The sequence below is a fragment of the Triticum dicoccoides genome, chromosome 4A (assembly GCF_002162155.2).
Source record: "Triticum dicoccoides isolate Atlit2015 ecotype Zavitan chromosome 4A, WEW_v2.0, whole genome shotgun sequence".
Taxonomy (NCBI): domain Eukaryota; kingdom Viridiplantae; phylum Streptophyta; class Magnoliopsida; order Poales; family Poaceae; genus Triticum; species Triticum dicoccoides.
In genome coordinates, this window is record NC_041386.1 from 29145649 (window position 1) to 29169301 (window position 23653).

At 47.0% G+C, this 23653-nt stretch overlaps 3 protein-coding genes across 3 annotated transcripts; 2 read left to right on the forward strand and 1 right to left on the reverse strand.

The window, feature by feature from the left end:
- The first annotated feature begins 1081 nt into the window (after window positions 1-1081).
- On the forward strand, window positions 1082-2697 carry LOC119288606. Its single transcript, XM_037568195.1, has 2 exons — window positions 1082-1322; window positions 1420-2697. Exons 1-2 carry the CDS (start codon window positions 1182-1184, stop codon window positions 1606-1608), a joined length of 330 nt encoding a protein of 109 aa, XP_037424092.1. The 5' UTR covers window positions 1082-1181; the 3' UTR covers window positions 1609-2697.
- A 2685-nt stretch (window positions 2698-5382) lies between these two features.
- LOC119283377 lies at window positions 5383-6762 on the forward strand. Its single transcript, XM_037562948.1, has 5 exons — window positions 5383-5673; window positions 5831-6007; window positions 6118-6212; window positions 6345-6550; window positions 6680-6762. Exons 1-5 carry the CDS (start codon window positions 5383-5385, stop codon window positions 6760-6762), a joined length of 852 nt encoding a protein of 283 aa, XP_037418845.1.
- On the reverse strand, window positions 6747-11679 carry LOC119284742 (4-coumarate--CoA ligase-like 1). The gene is made up of 6 exons (XM_037563903.1): window positions 10477-11679; window positions 9243-9435; window positions 8676-8818; window positions 7552-7619; window positions 7311-7413; window positions 6747-7107 (listed from the first exon to the last, which is right to left on the reverse strand). The coding sequence occupies exons 1-6, from the start codon at window positions 11500-11502 to the stop codon at window positions 6991-6993; spliced, it is 1650 nt and encodes a 549-aa protein (XP_037419800.1). The 5' UTR covers window positions 11503-11679; the 3' UTR covers window positions 6747-6990.
- Window positions 11680-23653: the final 11974 nt, after the last annotated feature.

A 23653-nucleotide genomic window follows, 5' to 3' on the forward strand; every position in this document is an offset into this window, starting at 1 on the left:
TAGATCCGTGGCCGCCGCCCTCTCTGCATACGACGTGCCCCATGTTCGCCACCACTAGTTTTTGCATTTGGCTCGTTCTTGCAATCTTTCTCATCGCAACAATGGGTCTGTTGCGGGATCTGGATACTTAAGAGAAGTCGCCTCTCGTGCTCTTCACGAGCTTCCGTCGAGTAGCCACCTTCCCGCGTTGTTTCGACTGTGAGCTCCTGTCGAGTTGCCGCCTCCCCGCGTTGCTTCGACCGTCGCCACCAGCTAGCACGCGCGACAAGCTTCCCTGGCGAGCTACACGTTGTTACAAAGCATGCAAGCCAGCGGCGCTCCTCCCGAGCTCCTGTCGAGTCACCGTCTCCCTGCGCTGCTCCGACTGCCCCGAGCTCCTGTCGAGTCACCGCCTTCCCGCGCTGCTCCGACTGCCCCGAGCTTCCATCGAGTCACCGCCTCTCTGCGCTGCTTGCCACCACTAGCTCTCGCCGCTGACTAGCACGCCGATGAGCTTCTCTAGCGAGAGCGCTCTGTTGCAAGGTGTGCAAGCCACTGGCACTTTGGCGTCGGCAAGCACGTCGACAAGCTTCTCTGGAGAACTTCTCCAGCGAGCTTCTCCGATGAGCTGCACACAACTACCATTAGAATGCTCTCCGCAACATGTCCGGTGCTGCAAAAGGTTTTCTATAACATGAGCTATGTTGCAAAAATTACTGTAGTAAATGATCAACAAAATTAAATGCTTTAAGGTGATTGCAACAACGATCCTGTTGCAGAGGGCCTTCTGCAACATCACTTTTGTTGCAAAAGAGTGGCTTTTTTTTTTTGAGGATTGCAAAAGAGTGGCTGCTTACGTGGGTAGATCCAACGTCCATTAGCAGGCAGCGGATCTTTTCTCATTATCCGCCCGTCGCCCGATAAATAAAAGGAAAGAAAGAATTAAACAAGAAAAAAAACTGCCCTACTTGTGCCGGCCCATGAGTGCGCGCGTTAGCAGCCCGAGTGTACCGCTCGCAGCGGGCGCCACATAGCAGCTCCCCCTCTACGCCCCCCTAAAGGAGGCCTCTAGAAACCAATCCGTCTCCCCCAAATTCTCCATTCGAAAAAGCCAACGCCGTTATCGTCCTTCCTCCGCAATCCGCCGCAGAGAACATCGGAACCCTCAGGAAGCTTCTAGAAGCCGCCCGCGCGGAGCCCCCATGGAGAAGGAGAAGCAGAAGCAGGGGGCCGACGGCGCCCTCCTCCTCGCGCTGCGCTGCTCCAGGGCGTCTCTCGTCCTCTCCTCCCTCCGCCAGCCACCCCCCTCGACGGCGACGACCCGCCGGACCTCATCCTCCGTGGTAACCCGGAACGCCGCGCCTCCTCCGCTTCCCCGTGGCATGCGCGACGCTTAGCTCCGACGCGTCTGTCTTACCGTCGCGCTTTCTCTCGTCGCAGGAGTTCGACCTCCGGAACGCGCGCCTCCTCGACGCCGAGCTCGCGGCGGCGCGGCGCGCGGCTGCCAGAAGCGCGCGGACATCCGCCGCTGAGATTCTCTTCGTCGTTGCTCTGGCCCCCCTCCTCATCCTCTTCGTCGCGCTTCTAGCGGCGGCGCTGGCGGAGGCTGCCGCGGAAGGGGTGGCTTGACCCGCTTGCCGACGACGTCATGAGATGATGCGGCGACTGAACCCAAACCCTCCGTGTTAATTCCCCCCTTCCGGGCTCCGTAAGTTGACTCTGTTTCTCTTCAGCTGAGAAAGGAAGCTGGTATCTCGATTGTGGTACGGGCCTGTTTGGTGTTTTCGGTCTGTACGGTAGGTGTTCGACCAAATGCATGTTCCTTCGTAGTTGTGTGCACAGAGTAAGGCTAAGGTTGTAGTGATAATTAAGAGATCAGACGAAATCATAGGGTGATGAATGGTGCCTGTCTCATTGAGTTGCATTGTTCTACTGTTTTCTGATCGAATTATGCTGATGGAATGGTAGATGCAGGGATATGCCTTGCAGTGTTGCTGCTTGTGTGCCATGATCCATAGATTGTGAAAAGGGCACTGGCGATGAAATTTCACGATGGGTGTTATGTTGCTAGTCTATGATTATTCTTTCAAGTGAAAAGTAAATGTGTTTGAGCTTAGTCAATTGTTCATTGCATTTAGGCAGCATCCTCATCAGGATCATGCATTGCTTTATTTCTCCTTTGTATGAGTAAGGGTGGCCCATGCATTTGCGCTGCTAGACTTTTCACGTGTTTTACTTTGAGAAGCTGATAGAAAGGTAGACATGTAAAATTATAGATAAACTTGTGGTCGAAATGTATGAAACTCATTTGGCATTGTTTTTTAATGAACTGCTTGCCCCCTGCAAGTTGCTTATGTATTTAACTGTGAAAACTCTCTAGTCAAGTGTTTATATAGTTTAGCCATGTACGCTAATGTATTATCCGTGTATGTTGGCTTAGAATTGCTAAAGCCTTTCTCACTAAGGCTGAATTTGATACTGGTGTAAATTATCATAATCTGGTGTTTTCAACAAGCATTTGTCTACTTACCGTATGAATAAGCCACTGTCCTGCTTTCGAGGCTATTTATTTAGTTATAATATACAAGGTCAACACAATGTAATGTAGCAACACTAAACCGAGCCTAAGGTGATGGATGAATGTTTTCAGAAGTAGGGTTTTTGTTGTCGATTGTGTAATGCCTTCAATGTACTAGTTTGTTTATTTATTATGTTATGCAACATTGGATGATGTTTAAAATGTAATATCATGAATTTCTTACTGTTGATGCTTTGCATCAACCAACCAACCTTGCTTCTTATTACCGTACGCATATACATGTTGATTAATAATTCAGGGTTTTAGACACTTGTGCCACTGCGTGTGCTAGCATCACTTACTGAAGGTCAGAAAATTTTGTTGTTGCCACTCTAGCTCTTGTCCGTTTTCCCTATACCACTCTTAAATTTGACATTCCACCGTTGCCACTCTAGCTTTTAACAATGCTTCACAATCTGCCACTCTGTATAGTCAATGCTCCGTTTTGACCAAACGGAGTAGGGAAAAGACCATCTTGCACTCAGTTTTTTGTTTTTCTTTTGCCACCAGTTTTCGCCAATTTTGATCTTGCCATTGGAGCAACTTCTGAATGATTTTATTAGTGCTAATTCAGTCTCAGATTTTGGCATGGCCTATTCAAAAATCTGACATCACACATAATTATACTATTTTTCCTTTTGTATGGTTGCAACTTAACTTGATGCTGTTTTTTTTTAATATGCAGTATGCAATATGCATAGCCTGGTGAAAGAAATACCCTTATGAAACCGTGATACTCGAAACTGGGCGAAGGCCGATCAATTTTTTCCATCATGAGGAACATTTGCGTCATCTTATTGAATTCTCTGTGCTCCTAAATTTCTGTCAGGACAAAAAGGATAGCACAAATTAACCGGGTGTTTTAGAAAAACCATTGTCTTGGTTTCACGGCGCACATCCAGTTGCTGCAACCTGAGCCAACTATACGTTTCCCAGCTATCCAAGACAGCATTGTGGTATCCGCTCAAGCACACTATCAAAGATCCAAAACTGCTCTCTAATGGCCACGGAACACAGCAGCACATATTAATTGCACGTACTAAAGGCTCTGCTTCCGATTACTTGTGGTAGCACCTGGATATGTCATACAGTATATCCTAAGATCGGCTAAAGTAACAAGAAAATTTTCTAGAGTGATGATATACATAATACCACAAGTTTTTTTTCACCAATAGCAACGGTCAGGTTTCATCGGATAGGACGATGGTGCCCCTCTTCAAACACTAAGAATACCCGAGGTCCGGTTCCGCGGATCTCTCTTTCTCCCACTATCGCATTCCTAATTGGGATTGGCATCTTTTTTTTTCTCCCTGATGAGGTGGTGCGAGAAATTTCAGATGTACTAATTTCTAGAAGCATTTGTTCTGATACTTTTACATGGGATCTTCTGTTCACTCTGACGAGCTTCGGGCAAAACCAATTCCCAAGGTGTGACGGGTGGTGTCGCGAGTTTGCAGAGATGAGAACCATGAAAAGCAAGATCTTGAATAAGAAAACAGAAACCAAGGAAGATGAAACGGACACTAACATCAGACAACTCTCAAATGGATTTGGTTGTCTATGATGATCAAGTAGAAGCAACTTGCTTACTCACCTAGGGTCGGTCCAGCTCCCCCTACTACTCCTACTTATCCTTCTCACTTGCCAAACCATAGCTCTAATTGAGTCAAATTCCACAATTTCAAAGAATAGTATGCTTTTCCCCCCTCCATTTTTCACCGTGAATGTTCTCTCAATCCCTCCCTACTCCTTTCTTTCCCGAGCACAGGCTTACCCAACTCATGAGGACCTGTCTATTCAATAAAGGACGGAATCAACGTGAGCCTTAGGGTCCAAAAATATTCCATTGGTGTCGGCTATTAGCGCCCCACCAGAAAATTAATAAGAACATAAATCCAGTAGCCCGAAAGGAAGGTTATGTCCAAACTCATTTCATATTCGATAACCCAGCCGTACATGAAAGAGGGTACTGGTTGACGATGGCGGCGGTGATCCCTTGATGAATCCATTGTCTTAGTTGCTCGTGGTGTCCGCGGTTTAGAATGGGGATGTTGAACGTTGTGTTTGGTATGGGGCGTTTCTCAGGACGTGGGCATTCGGGGCGCAATATGCAACATCGTCGACGATTCTTCCATGACTTCTTTCCTGGGCGTGGTCAGGTCCTACAACCCACTTGCCGACTCCTCTAGACGTTAAGAGTGTACATTGATCCGCTCGGTTTTGGAGTCGTGGTTGTGTGGTGGAGGTGACCCGCATTGGCCTGGACACGGTCTAGGTGAAGAAGCTAGCTTCAAGTCTTAGAGCTCAAGATCAGTTCGGTTGGCGATGGCCACGACCAGACGAGCTTACCAACCTCCAGCTCTTCGTCCGATCGAGTTTAGCTTCACAGGACGTGGAGAAAATATCAGGTGATACAAGAGTTTAGGTGCTACCATGATACGGGTTTTCGTGAGCCATTGGATGAGAGATCTAAGGGTGACAGCCATCCTTTGGACTTGCACGTAAATATCAGATTCTGAAAGCTTCACAGGACGTGTCGTCCCGTCACACGGTACCTATATATACCCCGGCCCCACTAAAGTGCAGCCGCACCAACCGCAATCCCAATTCGCAACGGCCCCAACAGACACACGCACGGGCGCGCGCGCGGCCGGCAGCACGGCAAGTCGGCGACTCGTGCGCCCGCCGGACACCGGCCGCGCTACAAACGCGTCGTACGTCTACGCCCGCGTGCCGACGCAGGCTTCCGCTTTTCTCCCCTCCCCCCGCCCGCTCCTCCTCCCCCCATGCTCGGGCGCCGCACCGCTCCCCGGCGGCCAGACGAGATGACGGACTCCACCGACTCGCCGTCGGAGCACGCCGGCGGCACGAACGGCGACGGAGCAGGCGGGCTGTGCCAGTACCAGCACGGCGGCCCGGCCAGGGCGCCGCGGCTGGGGCTCGAGATCCGGGAGCCCTTCCTGCGTCTGATCACGTCCATGCGAGCCGCGCTCGACCCAGCCCCCGACGACGGAGGCGCCGGCCCAGAGGAGGAGGGGGCGCCAGCGGGGAAGAATCAGGGCCAGCGACGGCTGACGCGGGTGGGACTGCGGGCGCTCCAAATCGGCGACAGCAAGGTTCATACTTCCTACTCATTACTCAACTATACTCCGGCTGCACACCGATAGAATCGCATGCTCTTGGTTTCTTTGCGTTCCTTTCTTTCTTGGCTATCTTGTTTTGTTGATTGTTATTACTACCTTCTATGTACTCGCTCATGGCCATATCTTCTAGATCGATCGAACGGACGAGGCCGACATAGCGGCCAAGTTCCAGTACAAGAAGCCCAAGAAGATCGTGCTCCAGCTGCACCGGGCCGACGCCTTGGTCAAGATCGACATCCTCTGGTCCAACATCCTGGCCATGTCGGCGCGCTTCGACGACGCGAGATTCGACACGCTCAGGATCCAGGTATGATGCAATGATGCGCTCTGCAACAGGAGTCCGTCTCTGCTCTCCCTTTCAAACAGAGAGGATCATCATGATCATGGTGATGTGACTAACAATGTTCGTGCGTGCAGGTCAAATGCGCGTCCGAGCGGTTCAGTGCTACACAACCTCCAGCAGCAAGCAGAATGCATCTCCGATGGCAGCGCTGCGGCGATGTTATTCCAAGGTAATAATACTAAGCCATGCATGGTTGATCTTGATTTCTCCATCTTAGGTTTCGATCTTAGGCTACCGTGCACAAGGTGACTGACTGGCTACTACCAGCGCTTCACCTGAACCATTGTTGTTCAATCTCCAGGACCTTTTTGCTCTGGTTTGACAAGGGGACGCTGGAGAGGGGCTACGGCAAGATGATGTACGCCGACCCTTCGCTGCTTCTACTGCCGCCGCCGCCTCCGGGACAAGGAGAGGAGGAGGAGGAGGAGGAAGAAGCCCCGTCCCCGCCATTCCTCGGAGGCGCGACGCCGAGCACGGTGATGATGATGACAGGCTCGGCAAACACAGGTAAACGGCTAAAATTCTGGTCATTCTCCAAGACTCCCAAGTGGTCGGAGACTGCCTCGCCGCAGTTTTGCTCCTGCCCTTCTTCAGCTGAACCTGAACACAACGCACGGTTTTTTCTACGTTTTGCAGGGGCCGCCGATCCCGCGGCGTATCATGAGTACTGGGGCACCCAGTTCCAGGACTCGGCACATATCCGTTCCTTGTACAGATAGCCGTTATTCATTGATATTCATGTTCTTCATTCGTTGTATAGATGTCATGCACGGTACATTCGAACAATGGTCTTGTCACATACAATCTTTTGTACAATGTTGAGATTGACATTTATGTTGCGCCATATAAACGAAAACGATGCCCCGGCAAAAGGAATTTTTAAGCCTCGGCATCGCCCAATGGTAGTAGATTTTTGGAAATGTAGCACGATCTCGAAGCGAATTTTCCTACAACTTGGACGATCTGACCTGGGCAATGAGCTCTCTTCTCAAGATCTTGCCTGCGGCTGACTTTGGCACGCTCTCCACGAAGGTGACCCGCCTCAGTCTTTTGTAGTGCGTGACCTGAAATGTAGATCAGAGTTAAAGCTGGATTAGAATGCAGTTCTGAAAGAACAAAAAAAAACATTGCTTGTTCAAGTGTGTATTTTCATCCTAGTGATGGTGACTCGTCCACAAGTTCTGCTGCTATTTGAGTTTTGGAATTTATAAGGTAGAGGTACTCTGATCTGATGTCGCGATTTAGCAAGGTTTGAAGTCAGCCTCACCTGCTTGGCGATAAATTTCTGGACGTCCACTTCGGTTAATGAACTGGCAGGTGACCTCACCACATAGGCAATAGGAACTTCCCCAGCTTCATCATCAGGGAACCTTGGAAACAAGCAGAGCTCCCAGTCAATCAAGAGATAAGAAACAGAAGACAAAAGAAGTCCAAACCAAGAAGGCTGCAAGAATTATTTTATACTCAAAAAGCCGCTAGAATCACTTAACGTTTAGGAGGCAACTTACGGGATAACGACGGCATCCAGAATCTCTGGATGAGATAGAAGTAATCCTTCAAGCTCAGCAGGTGCAATCTACCAGTTAAACAAACAAAAGATCAGAGGGGTTTATGTACAGAGGACAAAGTATGACGTATGTTCGAGCAAGAAAAAAAGCGCAAAAGGACGGGTTTCCATCATGATTCTTAGATTGGATACGAGCAAAGCAAGGCTTCTATTCAGACAGTAAACAAGAACCCAACTGCTTAAGTTAACATGATGAATTGGCTTTTGGTAAGATGATAATAATAATAAAAAAGGCTTTTAGTGAACTTTAAGCTCGGTAGGCGAAGAAGAAGGATTTCCAAAAAATAAATAAATGGGAGGCTAAGATTTGCAACACAAATAGTGTTAAGGTATATGATGAATAATGTCACACATTACTCCTCCCATTGGATCAGGTGTGGTGTTATCCTATCTAGAGGTACGAATATCAAAGTTTATTAGCCTGCTATAGTGTCTCTAGAGCTTTTAGAGAACCCTCCCGCTAAAGCTATGCACTTTTAGCGTTAAATTGAAAATGATGTTAATAGCTCGCTTTTTCCCGCTATAGCAGTAAATTTGGAGTCATTTAGCGCCATTGCAGCCAGAGGAGGGACGTAAGTGAGTTCCACAAAGCCATCCATCTACCCTATTGTTTTCTGATATATATGATACATTGATGCAAAACTTAGTTATTATTGAATTAGGATGCTTGATCAATGCCTGTTTTTTTATGCCTGAACATGTGTATGCCAAATATATGTGACAAAAATTTCATGATTTAAGACAAACGACAAGCTTCGCTGTAGCTCTGTTTTAGCGTTTCATAGCTTCTGTCAGACCCGCCACTAAATGGCATAGCCCGCTATTTTTAAACTTTGAGGAATATGCTTGTGGTGAACTCTGGATAACTCCGATATGTCATTCATTCGACAATATTACACACACCCTATCAGTGTAATGGTTGGCTACATATGAAACAAACATAAGGAGAAGCAAGGGCCCTGCAGAGGCTTGCTAGAACTGTCCTTGAGAAAGCGCTCTCTGTTCACAAGTCGAAGACTCTAGCAACCATTAGAAAACTAAATAATACTTTGCAAAAAAAATTACCTGGAAACCTTTGTACTTAATCAGCTCTTTTAGTCTATCAACGACAAAAAGCTGGCCTTCATCATCAAAGTATCCAAGATCACCAGTATGCAACCATCCTTGCTTGATTGTAAAATCAGTGGCCTCCACATTGTTGAAATACCCTACAAATAATCAACTCATATAAGGAGAATTTCTGGCCTTCTAATCCCTTCAGGACAGGATACATGGAAATTTAGTTGATTTCTTGCCAGTAAAAAATATTATATAGAAATAAAATAGTACTGGATGCCTGATAGTCACTAGGGTTTCCAATTAAGAAAAAATCACTAGCCTTGATAAACCATGCAATGTTAATAATGCGTGAAAGAAATGGTAATATCAATTTTTACCACATTTTGTAACACAACGACATTACCAATGGCTACAATTCCAATCTAGTAATAACTAATATCATTTACATTGAGCTTGGTAAGTATGTAATGTTTGATCAAGCAAAATATGTATGTTCTATGGAATAATGGCTTGTTTGGTATCAAAAGGCAGGGAAGAAGAACAAAAACCTAACGCACATGTTCGAATTTTTACCTTCCATTATTTGTGGTCCCCGGATACAGATTTCTCCTAGTTGACTTGGTGGTAGATGTTTTTGCGTCTCTACGTCAACCACTTTTGCTTCAACTCCAACGACAAGTGTTCCAGTTGACCCGAACTGACGAGCTTGTCCCTTTTCTGGGTATTCAAGCGATATGATCCCACACGTCTCAGTCATACCATAGCCCTGCGAACCATAAAATCACAACGCGCAATACAACTTGAGATATGAAATACTTAAGCCTGTTTACAGGTATCAATCAGGTATCACCATGAGAGAATAAAGCCATATTACTACATATAAGGAGGGCCGTGTAGCAAACCGCTGAACCATAGCAGCATAGTTTCGAAATTGCCTACAGAATTTGCTAGCATGAGATTCTACGCAGTTATCTGAAAATAAACATCTTCCTGTAGATTTGTAGATAGATAGATAGGTATATTACACAATGCATGATACGAAAGGCAAACAACTGTGATCAGGTACTTTCTACGTTCACAAATATAAGATTTTTTTGGTTATTTCAAAGTGAATTACATACAAACTGAAATGAGTGAACAAACACACTAAAATGTGTTTGTATACATCTGATTCAGAAAAAAGTTAGAACATCTTATATTTGTGAATGGAGGGAGTATCTGATAAAAGTAATACTAGTTTAGATAAATGAATAAACAAAAATATAGTATTATATCTATAGAATAACGTGATTCGGAAGGTAAGAGTGGTACTAACGTGTAAGTGATACAGGAATAGCTGACTTTGTCATTTCGCTCTAAAAACACATAGTTGACTTTGGGCATCACTGTTGCAACAGTACAGAATTGTTACAAATCAACGAACAGTAATCTGAGACAAAAAAAAGCTGTAACACGATAAGGGGATTCTGATGCCGATACTTGTTCAATGCAGTTTTCTGTATTCTGTAGATTCGATTCATTATGCACTGTATAAAATATTGGAATCCACCGTCAAAATCAAGCATAGGAAATCTAGCTGTTTGCATACTGCTGTGTACTCGCAAGCTCTAATCACCATAAAAAGGAGGGAATCATGTCAGCAGAAACCCTGTCTTAATCACCTGATTAGATAGCCTTTCTAAGGAAGCGACAAGAGCAGAGAGATTGAGTCCCCACAAAAGCACAACAAAAAGACTACTCTCTGTCACTACAACAGCAGATGAAAAGTGCAGAGCAGCTGGCTGGCTGATTGGTTAGGTTTGGTTACCTGAACGATCTCGGCGTCGGGGAAGTTCCTGGCCACCGCCTCCATGACGTCCCTGCCGAGCGGCGCGGCGCCGGAGCCGATGAACCTGAGCGAGCTGAGGTCGTGCTTGCCGGCCCGCCCGTGCTTGGCCAGCGCGATCATCACCGGCGGCACGCAGAAGACGTGCGTCACCCGGTGCTGCTGCACGGCCCTCATCACGGAGTCCATGGCGAACCCCGACATGACCACCACGGCGTTGCCCCGCTGCAGCTGCGCGAAGGTGAGGACGGAGAGGCCGAAGATGTGGAACATGGGCAGGAAGCAGAGGAACACGTTGGGCGGCTCCCCGCGCTCGTCCTGGTCCGACGTCACCATCGTCGCCGCCGCGATGAAGTTGCGGTGCGTCAGGACCACGCCCTTGCTCTCCCCCGTCGTGCCGGAGGAGTAGAGCAGCCCCGCCGTGTCGCCCTGCTTCGTCGGCGGGCGGCGGTAGGCCGACTCGTCCGCGCCGGACACGAGGTCGGAGTAGAGCGTCACTGTCACGTCGGCCGTCGCCGGAGGGGCGGCGTCGTCGAGGAGGATGACGGGCAGGCGGAGGGCGGCGACCTTGGGGAGCAGCTCGGCCACGGTGACGACGAGCTTGGCGCGGGCGTCGGACGCCTGCTTGGCGATCTCCCGCGGGGTGTAGAGCGGGTTGGCGGTGCTGGCGACGGCGCCGGCGGCGGTGACCGCGAAGAAGCAGACCGGGTAGAGGACGCAGTTGGGCGCGAGGAGGAGCACGGCGTCGCCGGGGCGGACGCCCGCGCGGGAGGCGAGCGCGACGGCCGTCGTCAGCACCGCGGAGCGGAGGCCGGCGAAGGTGAGCGCGCGGCCCGTGGCGGCGTCGATCAGCGCGGGCGCGTCCGGGCACGCGTCGGCGCGGCGCAGGAGGAGGTCGGCGACGGAGAGGCCCGGGTCGGACGGGATGCGCGCCGGCGGGCGCAGCGAGCGGTACACGCCGTCCGCGCCGTACCCGGCCGCCGGCGCCGCCGCGGTTGTCGTCGCCATCTCGGGGTTGGGGTTGGACTCCTTGCCTGGCGTGTGCGATCGCGGCCGCGAAAGATTTGGCCGCGGCGTCGAGTCCAAATCCGGGCCGCTGGGATGGGATGTGATGATGGGCGAGGCGTGGAGAGGAGCGCTGTGGCGAGCTTTGCTCCGCGGAGTCCTGACGCTATCGCGTTTGCTGTACTCTTGTCCTGCTGCGTGCTCTCTACTTATTTGTCTCTGTGGTACGCGTGATTTGATCGATCTGATTTGGGCACGCTCCGTTGACAATCACACATGCAAGGCTATCATTTTTTTAGGCAATACATGCAAGACTATCTGTGTCAGCATATTCTCTCTTCGTAGTTCAAGGAATAATTCATGTCTGAATAGAGAAAATGGAGGGTGGGCTGGGTGCCTATTTCATGCGAATATATGTTGTGTTGGGCTCACAAATAGCTGGATTGGGCCTTTAAACTAGTAGTAAAAACTAATTTTGCAAAGCTGGAGGGGGGCTAGCCTATTAAAGCCCCCCTAGTAGATTCGCCACTGCATATGCACATACACTCATCCCTATGAGCATCTTCCTCTCGTCCCACTAAAAGTGCATCGTCAGAAATCTTGAAATAAATTTAGAAATAATGCGAGTATAAGGATTTAATCCTGGTGGGCTGGGAATACCGCTGTTCCTCTAACTATCCAACCGCAGGTTGGTTTGCAATAGATTAGCAAATTGATAATACTATTAATAAATCATGAAATACATATATCATATGATATATGTTTGATATTGTAGATATAAAACAGTATTCTCAGTAAATTTCACATAAAATGTGAACCTTGACTTTCATGAAAATCACTATGCACATTATTATGGGGCAGAGAGAGTACCATGTTAATAAAGGATCAAAGATATGTTTCAGAATTGTGTCAATATAAAAAATCATTTCCTTTGAACTCAAGGAGTATTAACATATTTTTACGTTAAAATAAGGACATTCTTGTTTTTTTTTTCTTTTGATAGAACAGTCTGTGTGGAGATGACATTCAGCTTTACCTCATGCTCTAGCTGTGCAGTTTATCTCCATTTGTCATCTGAGTTTTGAACATGACAATTTCCTCCATCAAGTGTCTTCGATCTAGAGGTTTCAATGCTACTGGTTTGCATCTCGGGTCGGTGGTGGCCATGACTAATGCAGGAGAGCTCGGCGTTGGTTGATTTTTTTCTCTAGCTACTAAGATGTTTCAGCTTGCTAGGTTATCTCTTGCCTATTCATGGATTCATCATACGGTTTTAAAGGCTAACCTATTTGGGTAGGGTTAATTATCCTTTTGCCCTTAGTGGTGTCCATGTACTCAGTTTTGCCCTCAGATGCGAATTGTGCTCAGTTTTGCCCCTAGTCCGTGCGCACCGACTCGTTCCGTGAACTCTGCCGTCTCCGTCAGGTCAACCTTTTGACTCGGCCCTTACAGGTGGGACCAGGCGACAGAAACGGCCAATTTTATTTAGACCGTTGCACTCGTGGCTTGTGGGACCCAGCAGAGAACCGTTGAGCAGAGAGCTGTTGGCGGGTGTGCTATATAAGCGGGCGACAGCGGCGGTGACCACGGCGACAGAGAGCACGACAGTGACCACGGCGAGAGAGAGAGAGCACGGCGGCGGGAAGCTAGTTGTGGAGGGCGCAGCGGTGGGAAGCTAGCAGTGGAGGGCGCGGCGGCGTTGAGATCCCTTCGGCTCCGAGCTCCATGTCTTCCTCAAACTCCCGCGCCACCTCGCGGATGCAGAGCCGGGCACGTGTGGACATGCATGTCTTCGTCTGTCCGCGATGCCGGGCGGGCGTTGATCGGAGGGTTTCTCAGACACCGAGGAACCAGAATCGTCCGTTCTACATGTGCAGCGAGAATGGGGTAAGAATCGGGGCAATTGCGCCATTTTCTTGGTCGGGATCTTTGAGCAATGGGTTGATCTGTTTGGTGTTCATGCAGGTGACATACTTCTTTCTTTGGGCCGATGGTCAGGCCAAGACTCTGATGAATGAACTGCAAGAAGAGCATGAAGAATGGTTGTGCATGCTGCCACGAACGGCAGTGGCCGCACCACGAGCTCCGGAAGAAGGGATGGAGGGCGAAGCACGCACTGACAGAGAGCTAGATGTTGAGCTTAGGATGTTGAAGAAGAAGGTTAGGAAGCTTGAAGATCAAGCACTACCAATACCCATTTGCAAATACTTTTGGGCATTTGTAGGTATGGTAATCGCGCTGGTTGTAATGTTGAAAATGTATGAAAAGGCATGAATTATGGAGGAATTTGTAATCTTGAGATTGTTTGAGAAATCCACCTAGTTTAAATGTTGGTTAAAGTTGTTTAAATGTTGAAACAAAAAGAGAAGAAGTGACCAACATTTAAATATGTTGGAAAAAAGTGAAGAAATTAGGAATTCAGAAACTTTTGATCAATGAAATGCAGCTCTCTGCTCTGCCTTTCTGTCCAAAAAAAAGGTTGCTCTTGGGTCAAATTCAGAGCGTAGAGCCAAGTGCAGGCTAGACTAATGGGCCAACTGCATCCAATTAGGCCCATTCGGGGGTTCTCTTGCGTATTTTTCTGTTTTCTATTCTGATTTAATTTAGGCAGTAAATCATAATGCTGGAACTTTTTGTGGAAGCTAATTGAATTATTCCGGAGCCAAACAATTAAGGTTAGAAATTTTTTCAATTAATCCAATTCAAATACACCGTGATTTAAATCAAAGACCAAAATGTCATGGAAAATGTGCCTCAGCTCTAGTAGAGGTTTACGCCAAGTGCCAAAATAAATGAACAATTTTTAAGGGCATTACATTGAGAAAAACATAATTTGTCTAAAAAATGAAGGGTGGAAAATGCACAAAAAATTGGTGTGGCTGGGGACTCGAACCCAGGACCGCGTGGGTTTGTGGTGTTTAGGGCTGCGCTGGTAACCGCTAGGACAAATGGCAAGACTTTGACATGGATAGGGAAGGAAGGTATACATAGTGAGATTGTGAATTTTTTTTTTAAAAATAGTGAGACCGTGAATGTTTGCACACGCGTGAGAGTGGTTTTCCATTGTTTTGCACTTAAATTTTGGAGGGTTGGAAGGTTGAAAATGTATGTTGCACTACCACATGATTTTGGTCAGAGTGGCACTTGGTTTAGGGTTAGAGTGGCACTTGGTTTAGGATTTAAATGGAATAAATTTGCATGTTAGTTCATGACTTTTTGTTTGAATGAAACAGAGGGCTTCTCACCCCCTCCGATTTTCATTAATGAAAACCACAAGTTCTCGAACTTCATGACTTGTTTAGGGAAGAAATGATATGTTTGGGCACGGACATTTTTTAACACACATAATAAACCCTAATAACTTAGATAAGATGGAACATACCGTACCATTGCAATAACTATGATAAGTTCACGGACAGTTCACAGACACATGACGAAACATGACACGACACGACACGACATAGAAAAGCAACAAAATAAAAAACAAAACATGACGAGCTTGACTCCGGGCTTGAACATCTTCATCTTGACCTTCTTCTTCCACCTTGGCCGCGCGCGCCCCTTCAACACCGTCTTCATCTTCACACCTCCTCCTCCTCGTCGTAGGGAAGGGAGTGCATCTGGCCTGGAGCGAGGAAGATGCGCTCGTAGTTGGTGTAGATGTTGTAGACGGTGAAGAAGATGGCCTTGCAGCCGCACCAAAAGACTTGGTCGAGGAGCTCGCGCGCGTCAAACGGGTTGGTGAAGGTGACCGTGAGCAGTAGGAGGATGCCGCCGCGTGTTGGGGAACGTAGCAGAAATTCAAAATTTTCCTACGTGTCACCAAGATCTATCTATGGAGAGACTAGCAACGAGGGGAAGGAGAGTGCATCTACATACCCTTGTAGATCGCTAAGCGGAAGCATTCAAGTGAACGGGGTTGATGGAGTCGTACTCGTCGTGATTCAGATCACCGATGATCCTAGTGCCGAACGGACGGCACCTCCGCGTTCAACACACGTACAGCTCGACGATGTCTCCCACGCCTTGATCCAGCAAGGAGAGAGGGAGAGGTTGAGGAAGACTCCATCCAGCAGCAGCACAACGGCGTGGTGGTGATGGAGGAGCGTGGCAATCCTGCAGAGCTTCGCCAAGCACCTACGGGAGAGGAGGAGGTGTCACGGGAGGGAGGGAGGCGCCAAGGGCTCAGGTATGGATGCCCTCCCTCCCCTCCACTATATATAGGGGCAGGGGAGAGGGGGGAGGCGCAGCCTTGCCCCTTCCTCCAAGGAAGGGGTGCGGCTAAGAGGGGGGGAGGAGTCCATCCTCCCCAAGGCACCTCGGAGGTGCCTTCCCCCTTTAGGACTCTCCCCTTTTTCCTATATCTTGGCGCATGGGCCTCTAGGGGCTGGTGCCCTTGGCCCATGTAGGCCAAGGCGCACCCCCTACAGCCCATGTGGCCCCCCGGGGCAGGTGGCCCCACCCGGTGGGCCCCCGGGACCCTTCCGGTGGTCCCGGTACAATACCGATGACCCCGAAACTTGTCTCGATGGCCGAAACAGGACTTCCTATATATAAATCTTTACCTCCGGACCATTCCGGAACTCCTCGTGACGTCCGGGATCTCATCCGGGACTCCGAACAACATTCGGTAACCACATACAAACTTCCTTTATAACCCTAGCGTCATCGAACCTTAAGTGTGTAGACCCTACGGGTTCGGGAACCATGCAGACATGACCGAGACGTTCTCTGGTCAATAACCAATAGCGGGATCTGGATACCCATGTTGGCTCCCACATGTTCCACGATGATCTCATCGGATGAACCACGATATCAAGGACTTAATCAATCCCGTATTCAATTCCCTTTGTCTATCGGTATGTTACTTGCCCGAGATTCGATCGTCGGTATCCAATACCTTGTTCAATCTCGTTACCGGCAAGTCACTTTAATCGTTCCGTAACACATCATCCCGTGATCAACTCCTTGGTCACATTGCGCATATGATGATGTCCTACCGAGTGGGCCCAGAGATACCTCTCCGTTTACACGGAGTGACAAATCCCAGTCTCGATCCGCATAAAACAATAGATACTTTCGGAGATACCTGTAGTGCACCTTTATAGTCACCCAGTTACGTTGTGACGTTTGATACACCCAAAGCACTCCTACGGTATCCAGGAGTTACACGCTCTCATGGTCGAAGGAAGAGATACTTGACATTGGCAAAGCTCTAGCAAATGAACTACACGATCTTTTGTGCTAGTCTTAGGATTGGGTCTTGTTCATCACATAATTCTCCTAATGATGTGATCCCGTTATCAACGACATCCAATGTCCATAGCCAGGAAACCATGACTATCTGTTGATCACAACGAGCTAGTCAACTAGAGGCTCACTAGGGACATATTGTGGTCTATGTATTCACACGTGTATTACGATTTCCGGATAATACAGTTATAGCATGAATAAAAGACAATTATCATGAACAAGGAAATATAATAATAATACTTTTATTATTGCCTCTAGGGCATATTTCCAACAGTCTCCCACTTGCACTAGAGTCAATAATCTAGTTCACATCGCCATGTGATTAACACTCACAGGTCACATCGCCATGTGACTAATACCCAAGAGTTTACTAGAGTCAGTAGTCTAGTTCACATCACTATGTGATTAACACTCAATGAGTTTTATGTTTGATCATGTTGCTTGTGAGAGAGGTTTTAGTCAACGGGTCTGAACCTTTCAGATCCGTGTGTGCTTTACAAATCTCTATGTCATCTCCTAGATGCAGCTACCACGCTCTATTTGGAGCTATTCCAAACAACTGTTCTACTTGGAGCTATTCTAAATTATTGGTCCATTATATGTATCTGGTCTCTCTACTCAGAGCTATCCGGATAGGTGTCAAGCTTGCATCGTCGTAACCTTTACGACGAACTCTTTTACCACCTCCATAATCAAGAAAATTCCTTAGTCCACTAGTTACTAATGATAACTTTGACCGCTGTCCTGTGAGCCATTCTTGGATCACTCTTGTACCCCTTGACTGACTCATGGCAAGGCACACTTCAGGTGCGGTACACAGCATAGCATACTGAAGAGCCTACGTCTTAAGCATAGGGGACGACCTTCGTCCTTTCTCTCTATTCTGCCGTGGTCGAGCTTTAAGTCTTAACTTCGTACCTTACAACTCAGGCAAGAACTCCTTCTTTGAATGGTCCATCTTGAACACCTTCAAGATCATGTCAAGGTATGTGCTCATTTGAAAGTATTATTAAGCATTTTGATCTATCCTTATAGATCTTGATGCTCAATGTTCAAGTAGCTTAATCCATGCTTTCCATTGAAAAACACTTTCAAAATAACCCTATATGCTTTCCAGAAATTCTACGTCATTTCTGATCAACAATATGTCAACAACATATACTCATCAGAAATTCTATAGTGCTCCCACTCACTTCTTTGGAAATACAAGTTTCTCATAAACTTTGTACAAACCCAAAATTTTTGATCATCATCAAAGCATACATTCCAACTCCGAGATGCTCACTCCAGTCCTTAGAAGGATTGCTGGAGCTTTGCATACTTATTAGCATCTTTCGGGATTGACAAAACCTTCCGGTTGTATCACATACAACCTTTCCTCATTAAAATTGTCGAGGAAACAATGTTTTGACATCCTATCTGCAAGATTTCATAAATAATGCAGTAATCGCTAATATAATTCCAACAGACTCTTAGCATCGCTACGAGTGAGAAAATCTCATCGTAGTCAACTCCTTGAACTTGTCGGAAAACATCTTAACGACAAGTCGAGCTTTCTTAATGGTGACATTTACCATCATTGTCCGTCTTCCTTTTGAAATCCATCTGTACTCATTAGCCTTACGACCATCGAGCCGTTCTGCCAAAGTCTACACTTTGTTTTCATACATGGATCCTCTCTCGGATTTTATGGCCTCAAGCCATTTATCGGAATCCGGGCCCACCATCGCTTCTTCATAGCTCGTAGGTTCATTGTTGTCTAGCAACATGACCTTCAAGACAGGATTACGTACCACTCTGAAGTAGTACGCATCCTTGTCATCCTACGAGGTTTGGGAGTGACTTGATCCGAAGTTTCATGATCAATATCATAAGCTTCCACTTCAATTGGTGTAGGTGCCACAGGAACTACTCCCTGTGCCCTGTCACACACTAGTTGAAGAGACGGTTCAATAACCTCATCAAGTCTCCACCATCCTCCCACTCAATTCTTTTGAGAGAAACTTTTCCTCGAGAAAGGACCCGATTCTAGAAACAATCCATATTGCTTTCGGATCTGAATTAGGAGGTATACCCAACTGTTTTGGGTTTCCTATGAAGATGCATTTTATCCGCTTTGGGTTCGAGCTTATCAACCTGAAACTTTTTCATATAAGCGTCGCAGCCACAAACTTTTAAGAAACGACAACTTAGGTTTCTCTAAACCATAATTCATACGGTGTCATCTCATCGGAATTACGTGGTGCCCTATTTAAAGTGAATGTGGTTGTCTCTAATGCCTAACCCATGAACGATAGTGGTAATTCGATAAGAGACATCATGGTACGCACCATATCCAATAGGGTGCAACTATGATGTTCGGACACACCATCACATTATGGTGTTCCAGGCGGTATTAATTGCGAAACAATTTCCACAATGTCTTAATTGTGTGCCAAAACTCGTAACTTAGATATTCATCTCTATGATCATATCATAGACATTTTATCCTCTTGTCACAATGATCTGCTACTTCACTCTGAAATTACTTGAACCATTCAATAATTCAGACTTGTGTTTCATCAAGTAAATATACTCAACATTTACTCGAATCATCTGTGAAGTAAGAACATAATGATATTCACTGCATGCCTCAGCACTCATTCTACTGCACACATCAAAATGTGTTACTTCCAACAAGTTGCTATCTTCTTCCATCTTACTGAAATGAGGCTTTTCAGTCATCTTGCCCATGTGGTATGATTTGCATATCTCAAGTGATTCAAAATCAAGTGAGTCCGAACGATCCATTTGCATGGAGTTTCTTCATGCATATACACCAATAGACATGGTTCGCATGTCTCAAACTTTTCAAAAACGAGTGAGTCCAAAGATCCATCAACATGGAGCTTCTTCATGCGTTTTATACCATTATGACTTACATGGCAGTGCCACAAGTAAGTGGTACTATCATTACTATCTTATATCTTTTGGCATGAAAATGTGTATCACTACGACCGAGATTCAATAAACCATTCCTTTAGGTGCAAGACCATTGAAGGTATTATTCAAAAATAGAGTAACCATTATTCTCCTTAAATGAATAACCGTATTGCGATAGACATAATCCAATCATGTCTATGCTCAACGCAAACACCAATCTCGGTGGTAGAGGGAGCGTGCGATGCTTGATCATATCAACCTTGGAAACACTTCCAACATATATCGTCAGCTCACCTTTAGCTAGTCTCCTTTTATTCCGTAGCTTTTATTTCGAGTTACTAACACTTAGCAACCGAACCGGTATCCAATACCCTGGTGCTACTAGGAGTACTAGTAAAGTACACATTAACATAATGTATATCCAATATACTTCTATCGACCTTGCCAGCCTTCTCATCTACCAAGTATCTAGGGTAATGCTGCTCCAGTGGTTGTTCCCCTTATTACAGAAGCACTTAGTCTCGGGTTTGGGTTCAACCTTGGGTTTCTTCACTAGAGCAGCAGCTGAATTGCCGTTTCATGAAGTATCCCTTTGTTCCCTTGCCCTTCTTGAAACTAGTGGTTTCACCAACCATCAACAATTGATGCTCCTTCTTGATTTCTACTTTCGCGGTGTCAAACATCATGAATATTTCAAGGATCATCATATCTATCCCTGATATGTTATAGTTAATCACGAAGCTCTAGCAGCTTGATGGCAATGACTTTGGGGAAACATCACTATCTCATCTGGAGGATCAACTCCCACTCGATTCAAGTGATTGTTGTGCTCAGACAATCTGAGCACAAGCTCAACGATTTAGCTTTTCTCCCTTAGTTTGCAGGCTAAGAAAATCGTCGGAGGTCTTATACCTCTTGACGTGGGCACGAGCCTGAAATCCCAATTTTAGCCCTCGAAACATCTCATATGTTCCGCGACGTTTCGAAAACGTCTTTGGTGCCTCTACTTAAACCATTTAATTGAACTATCACGTAGTTATCAAAACGTGTATGTCCGATGTTCGCAACATCGACAAACGACGTTGGGGTTCAGCACACTGAGCGGTGCATTAAGGACATATGCTTTCTACTGATCGCATAATCGCTACTATCAACTTTCAACTATATTTTCTCTAGGAACATATCTAAACAGTGGAACTAAAGCGCGAGCTTACGACATAATTTGCAAAAGGTCTTTTGACTATTTCAGGATAATTAAGTTCATCTTATGAACTCCCACTTAGATAGACATCCCTCTGGTCATCTAAGTGATCACATGATCCGAGTCAACTAGGCCGTGTCCGATCATCACGTGAGACGGACTAGTCATCATCGGTGAACATCTTCATGTTGATCGTATCTACCATACGACTCATGCTCGACCTTTCGGTCTCCATGTTCCGAGGCCATGTCTGCACATGCTAGGCTCGTCAAGTTAACCCTAAGTGTTTTCGCTGTGTAAAACTGTCTTACACCCGTTGTATGTGAACGTAAGAATCCATCACACCCAATCATCACATGGTGCTTAGAAGCGACGAACCGTAGCAACGGTGCACAGTTAGGGGAGAACACTTCTTGAAATTTTGTAAGGGATCATCTTATTTACTACCGTCGTCCTAAGCAAACAAGATGCATAAACATGATAAACATCACATGCAATCAAATAGTGACATGATATGGCCAATATCATTTTTCTCCTTTTGATCTTCATCTTCGGGGCTCCATGATCATCATCGTCACCGGCACGACACCATGATCTCCATCATCATGATCTCCATCATCGTGTCTTCATGAAGTTGTCACGCCAACGACTACTTCTACTTCTATGACTAACGCGTTTAGCAATAAAGTAAAGTAGTTTACATGGCGTTCTTCAATGACACGCAGGTCATACAATAAATAAAGACAACTCCTATGGCTCCTGCCGGTTGTCATACTCATCGACATGCAAGTCGTGAATCCTATTACAAGAACATGATCAATCTCATACATCACATATATCATTCATCACATCCTTTTGGCCATATCACATCACATAGCATACCCTGCAAAAACAAGTTAGACGTCCTCTAATTGTTGTTTGCATGTTTTACGTGGCTGCTATGGGTTTCTAGCAAGAACGTTTCTTACCTACGCAAAACCACAACGTGATATGCCAATTGCTATTTACCCTTCATAAGGACCCTTTTCATCGAATCCGTTACGACTAAAGTGGGAGAGACTGGCACCCGCTAGCCACCTTATGCACCAAGTGCATGTCAATCGGTGGAACCTGTCTCACGTAAGAGTACGTGTAAGGTCGGTCCGGGCCGCTTCATCCCACAATACCGTCGAAACAAGATTGGACTAGTAACGGTAAGCATATTGAACAACATCAACGCCCACAACTACTTTGTGTTCTACTCGTGCAAAGAATCTACGCAATAGACCTAGCTCATGATGCCACTGTTGGGGAACGTAGCAGAAATTCAAAAATTTTCCTACGAATCACCAAGATCTATCTATGGAGAGACCAGCAACGAGTAGAAAGGAGAGGAGAGTTTGCATCTACATACCCTTGTAGATCGCTAAGCGGAAGCGTTCAAGTGAACGGGGTTGATGGAGTCGTACTCGTCGTGATTCAGATCACCGATGATCAAGTGCCGAACGGACGGCACCTCCGCGTTCAACACACGTACAGCCCGGTGACGTCTCCCACGCCTTGATCCAGCAAGGAGAGAGGGAGAGGTTGAGGAAGACTCCATCCAACAGCAGCACAACGGCGTGGTGGTGGTGGAGGAGCATGGCAATCCCGCAGGGCTTCACCGAGCACCTACGGGAGAGGAGATGTGTCACGGGAGGGAGAGGGAGGCAACCAAAGGCCTTGGGTATCATTGCTCCTCCTTTTCCCCACTATATATAGGGCCAAGGGAGAGGGGGGAGGCGCAGCCTTGCCCCCTCCTCCAAGGAAGGGGTGCGGCTAAGGATGGGGAGGAGTCCATCCTCCCCAAGGCACCTCGGAGGTGCCTTCCCCCTTTAGGACTCTTCCCTTTTTCCTTTATCTTGGCGCATGGGCCTCTAGGGGCTGGTGCCCTTGGCCCATGTAGGCCAAGGCGCACCCCCTACAGCCCATGTGGCCCCCCGGGGCAGGTGGCCCCACCCGGTGGGCCCCCGGGACCCTTCCGGTGGTCCCGGTACAATACCGATGACCCCGAAACTTGTCCCGATGGCCGAAACAGGACTTCCTATATATAAATCTTTACCTCCGGACCACTCCGGAACTCCTCGTGACGTCCGGGATCTCATCCGGGACTCCGAACAACATTCGGTAACCACATACAAACTTCCTTTATAACCCTAGCGTCATCAAACCTTAAGTGTGTAGACCCTACGGGTTCGGGAGACATGTAGTCATGACCGAGATGTTCTCCGGTCAATAACCAACAGCGGGATCTGGATACCCATGTTGGCTCCCACATGTTCCACGATGATCTCATCGGATGAACCACGATGTCAAGGACTTAATCAATCCCGTATTCAATTCCCTTTGTCTAGCGGTATGGTACTTGCCCGAGATTCGATCTCGGTATACCGATACCTTGTTCAATCTCGTTACCGGCAAGTCTCTTTACTCGTTCCGTAACACATCATCCCGTGATCAACCCCTTGGTCACATTGTGCACATTATGATGATGTCCTACCGAGTGGGCCCAGAGATACCTCTCCGTTTACACGGAGTGACAAAATCCCAATCTCGATTCGTGCCAACCCAACAGACACTTTCAGAGATACCCGTAGTGTACCTTTATAGCCACCCAGTTACATTGTGACGTTTGGCACACTCAAAGCACTCCTACGGTATCCGGGAGTTGCACAATCTCATGGTCTAAGGAAATGATACTTGACATTAGAAAAGCTTTAGCATACGAACTACATGATCTTATGCTAGGCTTAGGATTGG